Source organism: Phoenix dactylifera, chromosome 1 (genome assembly GCF_051530095.1).
Source record: "Phoenix dactylifera cultivar Ajwa chromosome 1, Ajwa_hap1_PhDact_Kaust_v1.1, whole genome shotgun sequence".
In the NCBI taxonomy this organism is placed as follows: domain Eukaryota; kingdom Viridiplantae; phylum Streptophyta; class Magnoliopsida; order Arecales; family Arecaceae; genus Phoenix; species Phoenix dactylifera.
Genome location: NC_143190.1, coordinates 44,013,041 through 44,028,687, shown reverse-complemented (window position 1 = coordinate 44,028,687; position 15,647 = coordinate 44,013,041). Strand labels below are relative to the sequence as shown.

Below are 15,647 nucleotides of genomic sequence, written 5' to 3'. Positions count from 1 at the left end.
TACGCGGAATTTCTATCTAAAATAGATATGTACAATGAATCAGAGATTTTTCAATCCCTAAAAAAGAAAAAGATTACTCCTTCTTCATGAGTATTGAGGATGGGGGAACGTTATTCCTGTGCATGTCCCTGCACATTGTTTGCTCATCATTATACTACGAATATTACAAATACTTATTGCAAACATCATTATACTACCAATATTACAAATATTTATTTGATCCCTATAACGGTCACTTACTCTCTCAATGGTACAAAATGAGCATGACATTGCCGTTGCTTACAAAATTGCTTGATTATTGCATGCTATTGGTGGGGTGTCGATTGTCCGGCTTATCAGTTTTCATTATTCTCGTCTCATCATCAGGAGCAGTGAATTGCACATGACTATCATAAATAACAAATGCAAATTATGGATAAAATATTAAGTTTGCAGCATTTCTTTTAAGATTTTTGGAGTATTATGTACGTTTGAGAGTTGTGGACTATAGTTGTTGAAAAGCCAGGGTCAATTATGTAGAATATCGCAGAAAGACGATGCCAAAGCTTGCACGAGATCTTTGAAGTATGGAGCGACATGGTTCTATTTTCTCAGTAGTTATTGAGATCTCTTCGTATTGAAGCCAAGTTGATCAATATTACAGCATTTCAAAATATTACCTACATAATTCTGGCGCATAAGCGTGTGCATTATAACCAATTGGAATAAGAGTTGCACCTATTTGTGATCAAGACTAATCTAAATGTGATATATAATATTTTAAAATATTATCCTGCCATGTCGCCCCTGGTTACGTCCTGCATGAGAGGAGATGCGGGCTTTGTTGTTAGAGGCCCAGATTCAAGAATGATTGCTGTTGGAGGATGCCGGTTATTTGACACCTCGGTGCCAGAGGCGGAGTTGCGAGCAGTTGGATCCGGATTGTGTTATATTAGGCGTGCTTTACGGGCGAGGAGGATCCTTTTGAAGGGTGACTCTGCAACGATCATTAGGTGGATTTTGCAGATGTTAGGGGGGTCGGCGACTACTACCCGCTGCTGAGGAATATTTGAGTCTTGGTTCAAGATGGGATGGTCATTTAGGCGGAACATGTATTCCGTGAGGCGAATGGGGCTGTGGATTGGATGGCCTCCTTTGTTGCTAACCACTTAGAGGCGCATATATGAATGGGCGAAGCGGAGTTGCCTAGTGCTCTTCGTGATGTTTTATTTTTTGATTTTTTTGGTTATATCTTTACACATTATATGATACCGCTATTTTAAAAAAAATAAAAAAATAAAATAATAATAATAATAATAATAAAAGAAAGAAAAAAAAGGTGACATGGACTCGAGTTAGCTTTCATGCCCGCAAGTATCTCGTTGAAATGTAGGGTTTGTTTTTTTCTTGGATCTCCGGTGGCTTACCCCTGAAGAAGGCTGAACTCAGAGCATCTCACGTGCTACAGGATTCACTTTACATGGAATCGGAGAGGCCTCGCACGCCAGATTGGCTTCGCGTGCCCGTTTCTTGAACCCCGGGCCATCCTCGGGTCTTCCCCTCGAAATCGTCCGAAGAAGGCCGAGCAGCGGCAGCAGTAAGGAAGAAGAAATCCAATTGTTCTGCTGTCTTCTCCTTCGTTTGATCTCTCATTAAACCCCTGGGAGCAGACGGAAATCTCAATATGATGTCTCCGAGGCCGTCCGTCTCTGATTCCCGTTCCACTTCCATCAGGCAAATACCCAATTCCTTCTACTTCCTTTTCTTGTTCCTTTTAGTTTAGTTTGTAATGCGCTTTTGCTTGGATCTTTTCGTTCTTTCTTTGTTTTTTTTTTTTTTTGCCCTTAGACCTAAACATGGAAAATTCTAAGTTAGGCAGTCTAAGATTTGTACAAAGGTCCATTTCTTGGCTCGTCGTCGCCGCTCCTCTTTTAGTTTTGAATATGCCTAAATAGGGTTGTAATATTTTTCCTTTTGGTAAATCCTAACCCAATCCTGTAGAAAATCCCAACAGGCAGGATTACCGGTACGCAATGAGATAATTGGCTGCTGATTTCTGTTGAGATTTCCATGGACATTGGATTAATGATTCTGGGAGGTTTATGGGCTTCGCATGATCTTGAATGTCTCTTTTGTAAGGAAAAATATTATGCTAACTTTTTCGTTCTTGTATCAGTTAGCTGGGAAGAGATTTGTGAGCTATCATTTTTCATGAAAGTTACCATTTTTTGCCGGACTGGAATTGGGGCTGTACATTCAGATGATTATAATATTTTTCATATATTGAGCTCAAAGGGCAGCCTATTTGCTTGGAAAACTTTTCCCTTTGTATTATATCAATATATATTTCTTTTACCCTTAAAAGGTTGTTTGTATATGTGGAGAATGAGAGCCTCAGTCATGTGGGTCTTTTTTCACCTCGAACGTTCTTTGGTACATAAATGAAAAATAGATGCCAAGGCATTCACTAGCTAGCTGTGGAGATATATGAGTTTCAAGAGGAGAGTCTTGAGACCATGATTTGGATCCTGAAGGGACTAGAAACCATAAGTGTGACAAAATGCCCATCATTGTAGACCTGTAGTTGACCCTTTGATGGGAAAGAATTTTTTAGGGATCAAGGATGACAGTTGATGCCCATTGATTCCAATAACTGAACAATCCAAGTATTACCAATTGATTCCAATTACATTAGGCTTTTTACCTAAAAATTTATCATTTGGGTGTTGGGGCCATTTGCGTATTGGGAGGATGTGCTGGTGGCTACATGTTAAACAAATCTGGCCTATTGTTAGACCAAACATATTTGGATGGAGCATTGCTTCCTTGTATGAAAGGTTGAGCCAAATCAATCCATTGATACAGTAATTGCATTCATAGGGGAAAGTTTATCTGATGTAAAAAAATGCAAGGTGAAAAACAGAGAGGATATTCTTGCTTAAGGTGATGGCAAAGTGAAAATTTAGGAGGTTTGAAGCACTAAAAATAATCGGTTAGTGCAAGTTGGTGCTCTAGATGTTTTGCAATATTGGTGTTACATAAGGTTGTCATCGTCATCCGTGTGTTGTCCCATCAGCATGGACCTGGAAGAAAACAAAGCGATAATTTATGCATATATAATTACATGCAGGACATATCAACTAGAAGTAAAAATCTATAGGTCCTCTAGATTTGCTTAAGTTGTTTCCACTTCTTAACAAATTACAAAATGGTTGTGTCTGCAGTAAATTATTGTCGAAAATAGAGAATGCTTGCTTAATTCCATCAACATTTCCGCAAGCTGTTTTACATGTCGCATAGGTTCGTTTGAAAATTTTTATCTATAATATGCAATTGACTTCTCACTATTGTGTTGCCAAGTTCTTTTGACTTTAGGGGATTGCTTGGAATAGGAGTTTAATTGTTCAAATTACTATCCTCAAATAAATTGTCAGTTATGTATGTAATTCTTCTTTTAAATTTCACCTTGTCAACCAACATGTTGGAAAATCACTTCCTGGAAATGGATACTCATATCACTGTTTTAAAAGACTGCATTGAGCTTTGTCTTGCATTGTATCTTGAGTTACTCTTGATAAATACCTTGAGGCTTGTGGGAGTGATTATGCAAAGTATACACATCACGTAGGTAGTCTTGTATTGAGGTCATCCTAGATCTTTTATTATGCCACTAAAGGAGACCAGCATATTAAGCTTTGATTATTTTCATGTATAATGGGAGGAAGGGACAGATTTTATATTATCTTTTCATTCTGATAAGTATGGACTTTCCATTATTTTTATCTATTATCTTATGCAATAGACTATAAGCATAGATTGGTATTTAGAAAAACACTGAAATTGAAACAAAATTGACCACTTCGTTGAGCATTTGCTTAAAGTTTGTTGCACACTGTTTATATATGTAATGAATAGAAGGAATGGATTTTTTTCTTCTAAATGATACTATGTAGAGACTTGTCATTTGAGCAATATCTTTTGCTATGAACTTTAAATCATACATTAATATTAAGAAAACAAACATTAGAATCTCTCCAAGGTTATTTCCTTTGCGAATTGGATGTTTGTAAGAGTGAGATCTTTGCAGCCTTTTCTCATATCCTTTGTTGTCAGTTTTGGAATTTTAGAAATTTCTGGTCTTTCTTGACTTTCAGAAATAAGAAAGTGAAGGATCCAAGTAGTGGATAAGCATTGCCACTTATGTTGTTTTTTGGAATTTTTGGAATGACAATTTCTAAAACATGGTTACATATTCCAGATTCCTTTAGATTATCTATCGCAAGATGGTCTTTGGACAAGCTTTTGATTGGGCTGAAGGAGAAAGATTTTTCTGCTTGTACTACCTTGGACCACATGGTGCTAGGATTTGGCAACTTTAGGGATTTCTTCTTCGTTACCTTATATTCTGGCTAACCTGGGAAAGCTTCTTACTGTCTCATTAACCAACTTTGTTTAGCCTCGTTTGAGTTAATAGAATTTCCTTTTTATATTTTCAATAAGGGGTTTTGGGATGTATGGAAAGGGAGAGCAAATGTGAGAAAATCAGAGATGGAAGATGAGAGAGAGGAAGTTGTTGGCTTGTTTTGTCCAATCTTGTTTAGCTGTTAGACATTTGCAGGGACTTATTGTAGCTTGAGTTAAATTTTTGTCTGCAGAACTATTATGGGTATAATTTGATAATAAAGAACTTGCAAATAGGAGGCCCAACTAACTTGGGAGAAAATGTCATGCCTTGTTAAGGATGAACCATCAGACCAGCTGCTACTGTTTTTCTGACTGTTTGGACAATCTGGTGCCTGTAAGTTGACCTGGTTTCTTTAACCCACTTTCATGTACAGGACTAAATATTTGCCTGGAACTGACTAATTTCTGGAATAGAAAGTGTAGCTATCTAGAATATCTTCCCTCATGCAACTTTGGGAAGTTTGGAGAGAGAGAGGGAGAGAGAGAGAATATAATTTTTATTAGTAAAATTTTGATGTTAATGATTTGAGATTCACTGGAAGGAGAAACATTTTCTACTCTGGGGAGGTCAGGTGACTGCACTGATAGTCAAGGCTTAAAAAAGTGGCCATGGTATTTATTTTTTATTTGAACTATTACATGATGCTAACTGCTAAGTTATTCCTCAGCACTACAACTTTGTTTGATCATGTACAAATCCATCTGTTACCCTTTCTGTGTCTCTTTTTTATTATTGCATATTATTTTTATGAACTTTTATCTATGTTCTAGAATGTCATAATTAGACTCACATTACAATGGTAGCTTGTATTTTTCTGTTACCATATAGACTATTATATACTGACACCTAATTTCTTGGATAAACTATCTTTTTCATTCAATTGAGACTTGGTGAAATCATGCCTGCGAATAATATTATGTCTAAGCTCTTGTAACATTTTTTTTTGATTCTTATGAGCAAGCATTTTTTAAGTTTCTTCTGTGACACATTTCACTTTATTTTCCTCAAATGCTGTACTTGTGGATCATTTTGAGTAACATTTGTCATATTTATTTATTTTGTAGGCACACTCCATTGCAAATAATACATGTTATTGGCAATTTCATGAGGATCTGGTCCGTCTACTCCATGTACCACTATCTATCCCATCAAGGAGATTCAGTAATAGCTTTTATTTTCAGTTGTCTGGTCCCAGCTTCTATCATCTTCCTGGTTCTGCAGAAGCCTTGGAAAGGGAGGCCCCTGCCCAATTCACAGGTTACCTATGATTCCTTAATTTTACTTCTTGTGTAAAAGGATTATGTGCCATCATTGTAGTTTGTAGTGTTATCAATATAAATTAATTTCTGGAATTACATGTTTTTCCTGAAAGGACATCAGTTTTTCAGGTTGTACCTACTGTAATAAATGGAGGAATAATGGCATTATACTATATATTGTGGGGGAAAGGCCTTTCATCATGTGGTCCACTTATGTAAGTCTACTGGTACATATTTACATCATGGGGTGGAGTACAATGCCACCCCTATCTTAACATTTGTTTTTTCAGAAACTTATTGTATTTAAGGCAGGAAAATACTTGACTATTTAATACATTTGAAGAAGAGTATCTTTAAGAGTAAGTAATAGTTTATCCATAACCAGACTTGATATTAAATTTTACAATACAAGACTCTTAGGTATATATATTTTTTGGATTTATTGAGTTTTAGAAAAACACTTTTCTTACTGTAATTATAGTTAATGTTGCTTTGATTCAAATACTGAAGCATCAGTTTGTTGAAGAGTCTATAAATTTATGAACATTTCAGTGCACTTAGTTATTATAAATTAAAAGTTGCCTATGTTATCTTTTATTCAAAAGAAGTTTTCTTTCTTGAATTGTTTGATGAATGACTGTTGGTTTGTAGTTACTGCTGTGATTCAGTTTTTATCAGCATGCAAATGACTAATAGAGGGACTTGAAGGAGAAAACAAGTTGCTCAGAATCTGCCTGAATGAGATGATGCATTTCATGTTTGAAGGATATTTTACTTCAATACCAATTATAGGCCATGTATTTGAGTATGTCAGTGCAGTAAGCCACTATTGCTAGACATAAAACATTACTTAATGTTAGGACTATTTATAATATCGAACAGTATGACATGGAGCAGCCTTTCAGACCTTGATCACTTCAGAACTAAAACAGGACTTTGCACTTGGTAAGTATGCTCCAATAACTTGTGCGGGATAAACCCTGTATTTAGAGTAACTCTTCAGGAAACTGATGTGCCGAATTGGACATAAATCTGTTTACCTTTCCACACTACATGGTGACCTTGCATTCGAGTAATTTTACTTGACCATGTCTGTCTGATGTTTGCCAATAGTTGTGGCATAATAGACTATTATGACAAGAGATATAAAATGGGAGAACTATGATTAGCAATAAAATAAGTTATGCTCACATTTAAAGAGCATAAGTTTACATTTTTGCTCTCTACTGTGTAGCAGTTGTTTACACAGTCAATTTCTATTCTCTTGGGAAGCCTGCTTTTGAACATAAAAGAGCCTCCTCAGGGGATTAATACTTGTGTCAGCTATGAAATTTCTTGCATTCACTTTGTTTCTCTCCACCTTCCACCAAGCAAACCTTGTAATCTCTCACAATATGCATAAAGCTGGAATAATCTGCAACTGATATATCACTTAATTTATTACTTTCTTTTCTTGTATATTCATATTCTGAGGTTTAATTTACCTTTCTGTTGAGGCTGCAGAACTATATCGGCAGAGTATGCGGGTGCTGTCCTTGGAGTTTTATCTGCGGTATTGTATGGACGAAGAGCTAATATTTGGAAAAAAGTAAGTTGTCATGTACTATCGAGCATAAATAAATTAATTAATTTCTTGAAGAGGAGTTTTTACAGTGCTGGCTGCAAGCATGGCATCACGTGTGCAGCTGTCCGGTCGTATATCTAAGAGCTAAGCTTTGGCGAGAGTAGCACTGATATGGTTGACTTTGGTATTGTAAATCTTACTTAGATGGGAGGCAAAGAAAAAGAATATTGTAAATCTTGTTGGTCATGACCATTTTACAGGGCTATTAGATATCCATTATTTACATTTTTTAGGTCACAAATAGTTGTGACAAGCCCCATGAATTCCTGCGTGTAAAACACATGGAGTGACTGCCATTCAAGCGGGCCTGGGATTGGGGTGGACAGGGCAGGGTGGTATTGGGCTGGGATCATGATCTGCAATTGCCGTGCAGCCATCTGCAATGAGTTGTGATCTAAATCATTTCTTTTTTCTTAGGCCTGCATATTTCAGTTTGATTTAATCTTTTGTGGCATGCTAGTTGATTTAAACGGTCAACATGCAGAAAGTTCTGATTTGTTTTATGCTTAGAGAAATATCACAAGGAACATAATTTAATTCTTCTGTGTACTATTCTATCATTTTCCTGCAGCATTCTGTGAGAAGACAATCACATAATATACGGATATAACAACTATATCTTCTTATTTTTTTTCTAGGTGGGTGGACTTGTTGCTATGGTGGCAGCATATTATTTCTTATCAGAAGGATGGGCCACAAGAACAAATTCACCCTTCTGTATCCAATATGTAATGGAAATTTAGATATGCTGATATGAAAACCCAGCATCTTAAGTACTGTGAACTGTGAAAACTTGCAATAAGATAGCATAGATATGATATTCTTAATTGTGGAAGAATTTACTATTTTTGTTATAGCAAAAGGACATTCTAGTAATTACATGGAACTTGACTTGATAATGCTATTTATAGATAGCTTTGGTTCAGAACCACTGGCACAGGAAAAGCAAATTTTAGGAATTAAAGAAATAGCAGTGCCCATCTCTGCTGGAATCTTATCAGCTTTGAGAAGGGTAATTGCACGGCGTGTGTCACTCAAGGTATTATTACCTTTTTAGGAGATATTCTATCTTTCCTACTACTTGGAATTTGACACATATAGTAGCTAATGATCGCTTGCATTTTCTTATAGAATCAGCTTAAGAGGAGACTTCATGCAATTACTGTTGCTTCGGCTACATGCTTTCTTTTCCCTCTCGCCATGTGGGATACAATCTTGGTAAGTATAGGTTGACTTGTCTTTATACATGCAATAGTTGTTAACTTGTGAAAATTATGTTTGCCCTGCATGAAATTTTTTATTGTTAAGCTCTATAGCATTTTGCTTCATTATATGTTTTTAATTTGTTTTCATTTATTGCAGGGATCAACAACCGATAGCATCGCCAAGTTCCAATTTCCAAGTTGGGCTTATTTGAGTACAATCCTCTTTGGAATTATTTTTATATTCTATATTGATAATGTTGCTGAGGAAAGGTAACTTCCCACAGTGTTGCAAGCACATGTTTAATGAACTTAGCAATTTTACATAGTTTGAACCCACTTATTGTTTCCCTTTCATGCTTTGTGGAAATAAATCAATGTATATACTGAGGGTTTTAGCTTATGTCAGATTCACCTGTCTGCAGATTGCATCTTGTTTTCTCTTCTCCAAGACATTTAATGATTTCAGGAGGATGCATCATTATTATGGAGATGTTATACAAAATGGACTTCTCACTGTTAGGTTTTCTGATTTGCTCCTTGATTCTGGGATTTGGTACATTTCATGATTCCTCCCTTTTATTTTAGCTTATCTTTTTCGGATGATTCACATGTAGTGGTTTAGACATTAGCTAAGTGATGCAGAAGCCTATATCACTTGTCTTTCATGTTTAATTGAAATAAAGAAACTCTAATTTACCAAATTCTAACTTCTAAGAAGCCAGAGCAGTTATTGTTTGTAACTATTATTTTGTGTTAAAAACTTTAGGAAAATCTTGATGATGCACACAGCCCGTGCTTGGACATTTTTCGTTATATAGAACTAACATTATTGCTTGCCTGGTGTACTTGACATTTGCATTAATTATCAAATGTCATTTAGTACGTTTGTAGATATGTACATTCCGGTATGTGTTTACCAAAAAGCAATGTTCAAAAATAGTGTGAGACAATGTTTTGCTATGATCTCAACATTAGAATCTATTGATTTTCAATCTATATATGTTTTAACATATGTCGATCATGATCAATAAGATAGATTCTCAATTTAAATGCTTGATGATATATTATAAATTATAACACACTATCATAGAGACAGCTGTCCATTTTTGTATTCATATGATGCATAGGTTATAGACCACCAAAATATGTGATATTTGGTTTCTAGGCAATTTTAGTAGTATTGATTATAATCAATGGTGCAGATCTTCGATTTAAATGCCCTATTATTGATTTTGGACTCGAAAGAAGTAGATATCCTCTCCTGTAGAGAGGAGCATAGTCCATCCTTATGTACACATTCAAATTATGATCTTGATCAAGCTTGGCCAGGGTAGTTTTCAATCAGCTTGGTGCCAGGTTGAAATTTGATCAGGCCTACCTGATTGGATTGGGCAAGTTTGGCTGGCCACACCTAAGTCAAGCATTTAGTGCCACTTTAAATACAAGAGCATATAATTTTAAGGCAGTAGAATAAGCTGCAGGATAGCAAGCTATCACAGGAAGTATTTGGGTTTGATTTACATATCTTAGTTTTAAGGACATAGTCATAATGAAGCCAAAATTTTTTAATTAATACATTATTAAAGCTGTTTGAAGGACCAGATTTTGGTCATCATGTTTGCCTTGATTATTGTGGCGAGCATTCTCTGGATTTGATGTTAACTGTTGTATTAGATATTTCTCATTTGCTGTATATTGAACTGAGTATGTTAATCTCCATGCAAGGCACTGATTTTGCGTAACTTATATAGTCCTAGTGCTAGTTTTTCCCTTGGAAGCAATTTTCCCGTCAGAATATTTGCAAGAAATAGACTGATGAACCTTCTATTTTTAGATGTTATTTTAGAATGACTAGTATGCACTTACTATGTGCATCAAATGTTTAATAGTCTCAAAATTGTTTTAATTGGAGGTGTCCTGAGATTGGAGCCAAAATCATTGGGGAACTTAATATTGGGTCCTTATGTTGACTGCTATTTTACATCTGGTCCTTATCCGAACCGGGCAGTTCTGGCCAACTCGAGCCGTACCGGTATCTCACAGGTACGGTTTCGGCAACAAAAAGAAGACCCGTTGCTAGAGCCAGAGAAGGAGAAGAAAAGAGAGAGAGAACGGGGGAGGGAGAGGGAGAGACCGCGGGGAACCGGCGGAGGCTGTGGCTGATTTTTCTGTTTCATTCGAAACAGGGGTCCAACCATGGCTAAAAAATTTCGAAATTTTTAAGTGAAGTTGGCAAATTTCAAAATTTTTTAGCCGCGGCCGGACCCCTGTTTCGTTTGAACAAGGAGAACCAGCCGCCACCCCGCCCGCCGCGGCCACCGCCGCCCCCCTCGCGGCCCTCCGCTGGTGTTTGCCACCCTCCGCCAGCCTCTCTCCTCCTTCTCTCTCTCTCTCTCTCTCTCTCTCTCTCTCTCTCTCTCTCTTCCTCTCTTCCACGGTAGCCCATATCGAGTCGTCCCGCCGGAAAACCGTTATAGTGCCCGATACCGGTTCCTCCGACCCTAGCTTAGTCCTTTGCACAGTTACACCAGTGTTTTACTCACAATTATGTCTCTTTTCCGCACGCTTAACTTTATGTACACAGTTATGTCCATTTTTCAGACAGTTATGTGTCAGTTTGTACAGGGCCAAAGGCTGAACATTAAACAGCCTTCAAATCAGGGGGCAGGTCAGTGAACAGGGATTGAACATTGAATTGCAAATTTAGCCAAACAAAGGGCTGGGTGTCAATTATCCCAAACTTATTTATATTAGTAAATAATCAGAGTCTTATCTCCTACTGTTTGATGCTGGTCTTATGAATCCTTTTTCTTATTTATTCCAACTAGGGCCATCACCATTTGACAGTGAGTTTTTGAGTTCTTTCTCACCAGTTTTATTTAAGGTTATTTGGTCCTCTCTTGTTTTCTGATTCTTATTCAATCTAAGCTCCTCTTGTTCTTATCAGACCGTTGTTGCACAACATCCTGGTCTTTCACCTCTTCTCTTAACTGTTCCAACCTTTTAATTTGCAAGCGAATGTGTTCACTTGGATTTAATCTTTATGTATGTCCCAAGGTTACAAGTTATGAATTCGGAGATTTTGATGCTAGCCATTGTGTTTTTTCCAAACCTGTATATTGAACATGTATTCATGCATTTGATTTATCTATTATAAATAGTATTCTTGCATTTCTATGTATCTGATGTCATTAAATATGGTCCATTTACTAGGCATTTTTGAAGCAACTTCTCTGGAGCGCTCAAAAAAGGACCATTTAGATCCTCAAGAAATACCAGATGGAACATTTCAGAGTCAATTGCAGATGTCCCCACTTCCAAGCTGATGTATGTGCTCTGATTGTTGATTTACTATTTAAGCTAATCCATCTAAATATTTGTATCTGTAGAGTAGTTTATTTACCATATAAAGTAGTCTCTTTCATAAATGCTCACCAGTTAGCTTTGTTTAATGTTCTTGGCACAGTAATATAGAGATAGAAAGTTCTTTGGGACACGTTAATTACTGATTACCACCACAATGAATATAACCAGTTCAGCATTCCTGGTTTACCTTGATTTACCATGTCCAAGTTGGTAGATAGGTGATCCATCAAGTTTGATAGGTGAACTTATAAGCTACTGATGATGGTAGCCCATAAGAGCAACTGTGACATGACTAGAGTAATTAATGGTGATCTGTCACAATGAATTGAAATGATTCTAAATTCTGAGATAATTTTTTTTCATAACTCAAATATCAATAGTTGTGCTCTTGGCAACCTAGGTTTCACTGTCCTGAGGTGCATCCATGACTATTAGTGCAGCAAGGTCACATTCTTCTCAACAGTTAAAATTATGATGAAGTCCTAAATAACTCTAATAATAGCTCCACGGAATAATCAACTCCAAAGCAGGCCATAGCAATTCATACTGGCTGGTTCTTTCTAATTCTATGCTTTTGGCCTGTATATAGCTAATCCACCAGAAGAGCTGGCTGGGGATCAGTCAAACTTCTTGTTGAACATTGGTACAATCAGATTCAGTCTCAGGAAATGCCACAAATTATGATGAGGCTTTTTCTTTGTTCTCTTTTGATTGTCAAAAAAAGGAGATAAGTGGAGAAACATAAAAAGAGGATGAAAAGCCCAAAAAATAGATCATCATCTGTATCATTGTCATCATTACAGCTCAATCCTTTCCCTATCAAATATTGGGTGAGATACAGAGCAGAACTTGTTGTTAAGAAGGCTTTATGTATGAACAGGAATTGCAATTAGTTGTCAACCTTATGCCAACCCTCTGGAAAGCGGTGCCAAATTCATGGTCAAGGCAAATTTGGTACTCACTTCTACTTTTGTTTTGCAAAGTAAGATCACGAAGGAGACCATTGCTGCTGCTTATGTGTAGTATAATGCAAGGAACTAATTTTTTCTTGAGTCATTATTTCTTAAACAATCTCCGCTGTAAGTTCCACACCAGTCCTCTCAACTTTTTATTTTCTGCTAATTCAGCATCAGAATAATTTGTATCTTCTATTATTTTGTAGGACTCAGCATGAAGCACGTTTCTTTGTAATTAGATCAATGAGAATGTGGACGCAAGTTTGGTGCATGAAATTTTATTCATAGAAAGGTAGCCAGACAAGGATGTTTGTTTTTTAAAATGGCATCAATATATTACATTATAGGTATATTTGAACATATGTTTAAAATGCTAGTGCTGCAGTTCAGTTACTATATTCTTAGATTACTAGTAGAGTTCACTCTAGTGAAAAGAGCTACAAAAGTTCTGACTACAGTAATCAAATTGGTACTACTGCTGCTGGATGGCCTCTAGTGCTATGTGCTGCTACACCCATGCTATAGTAGTGCATTAGCATGTGGCTTATTAGAGTTCTATATAACCATCTCCGTGACAGTGCAAATAAAGGCTACTAGGTTTCAGTTTTAGCAGAGTATTTCAAATTAAATGCATGTATTGTAGCATCTAAAACTTGTAAATCCCTTCACCTGTAGGGTTTGAGTAACTGCTTCTTTCCCAGTTTGTCTTGCTGTAATTGCAGATCCACATGAAACTGTAACTTCAGCAAGCAGCCCAATCATTACAACCCAACCTTTGGCCAAAACAACTATAGGTTGAGACGAGGTACTGCTAAGCCTGGCTGGGTTCATTCTTTAGCTACAACAAAGTACTGGAGTTTCAGAAATTGCAGGCTTCCAGCTACATGCAGCTCCATTAGCATGTTCAGTTTCTACCAACTGCTGGCTTTGATTGAGCTATGGATTGTTAAATGTTTGAATAGTAATATGACCTGACTTATACCTTTGACAAATATAAAGGGGTATTGGTTTGATTACTGAATGCAAACCTAAGCAACAACCAATCTTGCATTCATTCAGATTCAGAAGGGACTTTTGATATAGATAGAGATTTTTGTTATATGTATGGTTTTCCAAAGTGCCAAATTATCATGCCAATTTGATCCACAAGGAAACATTTTTTAGCCTCAAAATACTGAGGATTCATTCTTATAGCATGATGCAAGGTACTGGACAGTATCAACTATTCAATGCCATTCTGCATCATCCATGCAAGTGCTTTTCATTGAAAATAAACAAAAGCACGAGACATATTGATTTTGTTTTTGTAATTCTAATTTACTATATTTTATATCAGTTTAGTTACAATGTTCCACGGGTGCATTTCTCCGGGCTATTCTTTCTTCTCTCTTTTTTTTTATTAATCCTGATGAATGATAGATTGTTTAGTTTTGAAAGGGTCTTTGGATTCATTTCTGCATTTGCTTTTTCAAAAGTGACCATGATTTTTTTTTTTTGGCCTGCATCGTTTATCAACTGATCTTGCTCTAATGTTTGTTTTGCAGCACTTAAAAAGTTTAGAAACCCATCTCTCAATACCTCAACTTTTGTGGAAAATGAAGCTTAGAGCGGTGTTTTCCTTTCTATGAAAATCGTCTTTTCTCCTCTAACTCAGTTTAATTCATTGAAGATTTATTACAGCAGTTGCTCTGATTGTACGCAAACAATCAACATGGCATGCCATGGCTCATCATTTACCTGTGACATTGTATTTGGAATGTTTGTATGTTATATCCTGCACCATTCTTGTATTGCTGATAAAGTCACCGGTGTGTACATTGGCTGCCGAATTGTTGCTGATATGGTCAAATGAGCTACCATGAAGAAATGTAGTTGCAATTGGCAGAGGTACTAGGATGCTAGGACGAAATGTAGTTATTCAAAGGTCGCTATATAAACTGCTGTGTAGGTGTTTCTCAAAAAAGGCTTTGGCCGACCAGGGAGGTGGCTTTGTCAGTGCTAATTTTTTTTTGCTTCTTCTTAGAAGTAGATTTATAAGCTTAACCTGCTTTATCATTAACATCAAACTGAAAAAGTCTTCATGATTATTATTTTTCATGCTTTTAAAACTTGATGTACAAGAAAATAGAGAAGGCGTGATCAGTGGTGACTCGAAGGCCTCCATGGATTTCAACTCTAACGTTTTCTGTTTCCTCACCCACCATAATTATACAGATCTCATTCTTTTTCAAGTTGTGCCATCCAACAATCAGATCTAATACCTCTAAATTCTAAATAGAGAGGTACGAAGGTGTGAGCGACTGAGCGCGGGCCCGAACCGAGCGGTTTTTGCGCGATGCTGATGGGCTCCGTGGCTGGTCGGTCTGCCGACAAACAAGGCATCGCCGCTGGATTTACTGCTTGAAAAACCACTCAAACGGACGTGTTAGTGTCCTAATTGTAAGGACCGTGCGGACAGGTTTGTGTTAAATTTTATATTAATTGTTTGTTTAAAAAATTAAATAATTATGTAAAATTAAAAATTTTAATTTTTTTTGACTAATTATTTTGGTTGAAAATTTGAATTGTGACAAATAATAAAAGAACTCGGCCAATGACTTATATAGTTTGAGAGATACTGTAGCATGAATTCACATAGGCTAACTACTGGTTGATCATGATATATGAGAATCATAAAACATACGAAGATTCCAACATATATGTGTCTAGTCTCACCTAGATTTAGGATGTTTATCCGGATTGTTATACTAGTTCTGTGGGCAAAAAAGCGGTCCCACCGCGGTGCCAACCAAA

At 36.6% G+C, this 15,647-nt stretch overlaps 1 protein-coding gene across 12 annotated transcripts; it reads left to right on the top strand.

Annotated features, from left to right (window-relative positions):
• Nucleotides 1-1,343: 1,343 nt before the first annotated feature.
• Nucleotides 1,344-14,655, top strand: LOC103712806 (zinc transporter). Of its 12 annotated transcripts, XR_005511650.3 has the most exons (13): nucleotides 1,364-1,713; nucleotides 5,509-5,701; nucleotides 5,833-5,918; nucleotides 7,207-7,291; nucleotides 7,966-8,044; nucleotides 8,239-8,366; nucleotides 8,459-8,545; nucleotides 8,690-8,802; nucleotides 8,955-9,085; nucleotides 11,746-11,859; nucleotides 12,779-12,977; nucleotides 13,061-13,146; nucleotides 14,399-14,655. XR_005511650.3 is itself a non-coding variant. In XM_039125798.3 (11 exons), the coding sequence occupies exons 1-10, from the start codon at nucleotides 1,664-1,666 to the stop codon at nucleotides 11,856-11,858; spliced, it is 1,065 nt and encodes a 354-aa protein (XP_038981726.1). In that variant the 5' UTR covers nucleotides 1,344-1,663; the 3' UTR covers nucleotide 11,859; nucleotides 14,399-14,655. The 12 variants fall into 12 exon arrangements, 5 of the variants coding, with proteins under 5 accessions (XP_038981726.1, XP_038981727.1, XP_038981728.1 ...); XR_005511649.3 differs by lacking the exon at nucleotides 12,779-12,977; XR_005511648.3 differs by having other exon boundaries at nucleotides 11,746-12,977.
• The last annotated feature ends 992 nt before the right edge of the window (nucleotides 14,656-15,647 follow it).

What these genes read in the sequence shown, in the direction of transcription:
- LOC103712806 (XM_039125798.3), top strand. Translation starts at nt 1,664, where the DNA reads ATGATGTCTCCGAGGCCGTCCGTCTCTGATTCCCGTTCCACTTCCATC. An exon ending in GGCCCCTGCCCAATTCACAG is followed by an intron (nt 5,702 to 5,832) that starts GTTACCTATGAT and finishes TCAGTTTTTCAG; the next exon opens with GTTGTACCTACTGTAATAAA. An exon ending in GATAATGTTGCTGAGGAAAG is followed by an intron (nt 8,803 to 8,954) that starts GTAACTTCCCAC and finishes ACCTGTCTGCAG; the next exon opens with ATTGCATCTTGTTTTCTCTT.